Raw genomic sequence first — 2,275 nt, 5'->3', positions numbered from 1 at the left:
CAGCGTGAGTGGCACTGGATAGAACAGAACCTCTTGGGTTCCCTGATCTGCATGGATTGGTGAAAGTATTGAGAGTATGGGTTTAGAAATTGTACTCTTGGGCCCATATGAGCTGCTGCTGTCCTGCAGATAATGAAACAGCTATAGCACACCACGCAGAGAATGAGAACTGAGCAAAGGCTGGAGCTATCAGTGGTCAAAGGAACATAAGCCTCTGAAAGCACAGTAATCTTTCTGAAGGATGCGGTTGGATGTCTGAATAAACTCCATCTAGATATTAAGCGACATTGAGTTTTATATGCTTGGAAGACCAAACCTTCTGGCTATCCCATATGCTGCAGGAGATAAATAAGTTACAGGAGCATAAATAGGTTACAGAATCCAGAACAGAAAAGAGAAAAGTTGTCTCATTGAGAAAGAAATAAATGTCTTCAGCTTTTTGAATGTCAACAACAGTCATCAATATTTATTGAACAGGATAGGGGAGAGGCATAACTTAGGAAGTCTCAGCTGGCTGAGTGTTGAACCAAGCCCATAGAAATCCTGGTGCTGATACCAGAGAATTCTGACAAGAAGCCACCGTCAAGAGTTTTTCAAGGAAAGTTTTCTTTAGATCATGGTCCTTAAAAGATCAATCAACTATGTCTAATTTGTCCTGGACATGAATCCCCACTCACTGGATGTTGGAAAGAAGACCAATCATAGGCAAGCCAGGTGTCTCCATAACTCTGCAGAGAAAACAATCGAGCAGAAGCTGAAATTTTTCCCAGGTGGGAAGAGATCTAAGTGGAAGTTCAGGAGGTAAAATGGACCTCGTCCTGGTTCACTGGATGGAATCATCAAGCTGAGTTAGAAGCAGTGATCAGAGTACCCTGCCTACTCTGAAACATGGGGATGTTGCACTTCTCAGGAGGGTGAGAGCCCTGCCCTAGAAGGAGATCACTGGGACAGAGACATCAGTGGCAGAAACAGAGTCATTTATGTCCTTCTCACCTGCTTCTTGCATCTGCTCTTTCGTCTCTACCTCTGGAAAGTTGTCAGTTGGTTTCTTATGTCTTCTGATGCTTTCTAAAGTTAGGAAGTGTTTAGAAGAGGGAGATTTGTGCTTCTGGGTTCTCCACCATCTCCCCAAACTCAGAAGCACAAGTTCCAAAACAGCCAGTAAGAGACAGAACCCACTGACCCCAAACATGGTCTTTAGGAAGATGGTCTTCTCAGAGGGGCGGGACAGATGACAGGTTATACTACCAAGACAAGGCTCTCGACGACATGCAAAGGAGCTGGGCACCTGGAACCCATACAGATGGTACTGCAGCCCCAGAGCTGCTCCCTCCAGAACCAGTCGGGCCCCCAGTTGTGCCACATAGGCCCAGAACAACCTGGAGCTTCCAGCCCTTGAGCCATCTCTGCTGCTGTCCCCTTCCTGGATCAAGTTCTCCTCCTCCTTTTTTCCTTTTCCTGATTCTTCACAATGCCAGATCACATGATACAGGGTGAAACCCATGTAGAGAGCACTAGGGACAGCCACTAGGAAGACCTGGAAGGCCCAGAAGCGCAGTGGAGAAAGGGGGTGGAAGGCATCATAGCAGGCAGCCTTGCAGCCTGGCTGCTGGGTGTTACACACGAATTCACTCTGCTCATCGCCATAGACCCCAGGACCACAGGCAGCCAGCAACACCAGGCGGAATCCTAAGAACACAGGAAGCAGGAGGTGCCCCACAGGGGTGGAGTGCCGGCTCTCCTCAGTCAGCAGCTTCCTCAGGAAACTGCCACACATCCTGTTATGAAGCAGAGGATACACATTAGTGACGGTGTGTTGCTCACTGTTCATTAGAAGGAGCTGCAGACTACCTTGTCACTCTTAATCCTAAGAGCCGTAAGGATCTGGTTGATCAGATACCAAGACTCTGTATCTATTTACTAGTTCATGTAATCGTCTTTGTAAAATAATAGTGAATGTGTGTAGGGGGCTCTCTCTCCCCTGCCGTCCCTTCTGTACTGCTGGACTGAAAAGGAACTCAGGGTGGGTGGAGGCCAGGGTCTGTCTTTGTCTCTCCTTCTCTCCATTTCCCAGAGCCTAATAGTAAGAGACCAGAGTGATGTATCTGATTACTCATCCTTTGAAAACAGTTTCCTCCCCCAGGTGATCCCTGCCAAGTCTGATGCTACTGCCATGCCACCTTAATCAATGTGCACTCTTGCTGGTTTTTTTTGTTTGTTTTAAGAGATATTTTAGCTGTAGGGTGCATGCAATCACCAGAGAAACAGAAAGCAA

General features: G+C 47.1%; 1 protein-coding gene across 1 annotated transcript; it reads right to left on the bottom strand.

Moving 5' to 3' along the window:
• Positions 1 to 660: 660 nt before the first annotated feature.
• Positions 661 to 1,777, bottom strand: LOC102485440 (gap junction gamma-3 protein). Its single transcript, XM_006150197.2, has one exon. It carries the CDS (start codon positions 1,775 to 1,777, stop codon positions 929 to 931), a length of 849 nt encoding a protein of 282 aa, XP_006150259.1. The 3' UTR covers positions 661 to 928.
• Positions 1,778 to 2,275: the final 498 nt, after the last annotated feature.

Source organism: Tupaia chinensis, unplaced genomic scaffold (assembly GCF_000334495.1).
Source record: "Tupaia chinensis unplaced genomic scaffold, TupChi_1.0 Scaffold000279_1, whole genome shotgun sequence".
NCBI lineage: Eukaryota > Metazoa > Chordata > Mammalia > Scandentia > Tupaiidae > Tupaia > Tupaia belangeri.
This window is presented reverse-complemented; position numbering and strand designations above follow the sequence as displayed.

Bases quoted from the DNA above. Each gene is read 5' to 3' on its own strand.
- LOC102485440 (XM_006150197.2), bottom strand. From the start codon at position 1,777: ATGTGTGGCAGTTTCCTGAGGAAGCTGCTGACTGAGGAGAGCCGGCAC.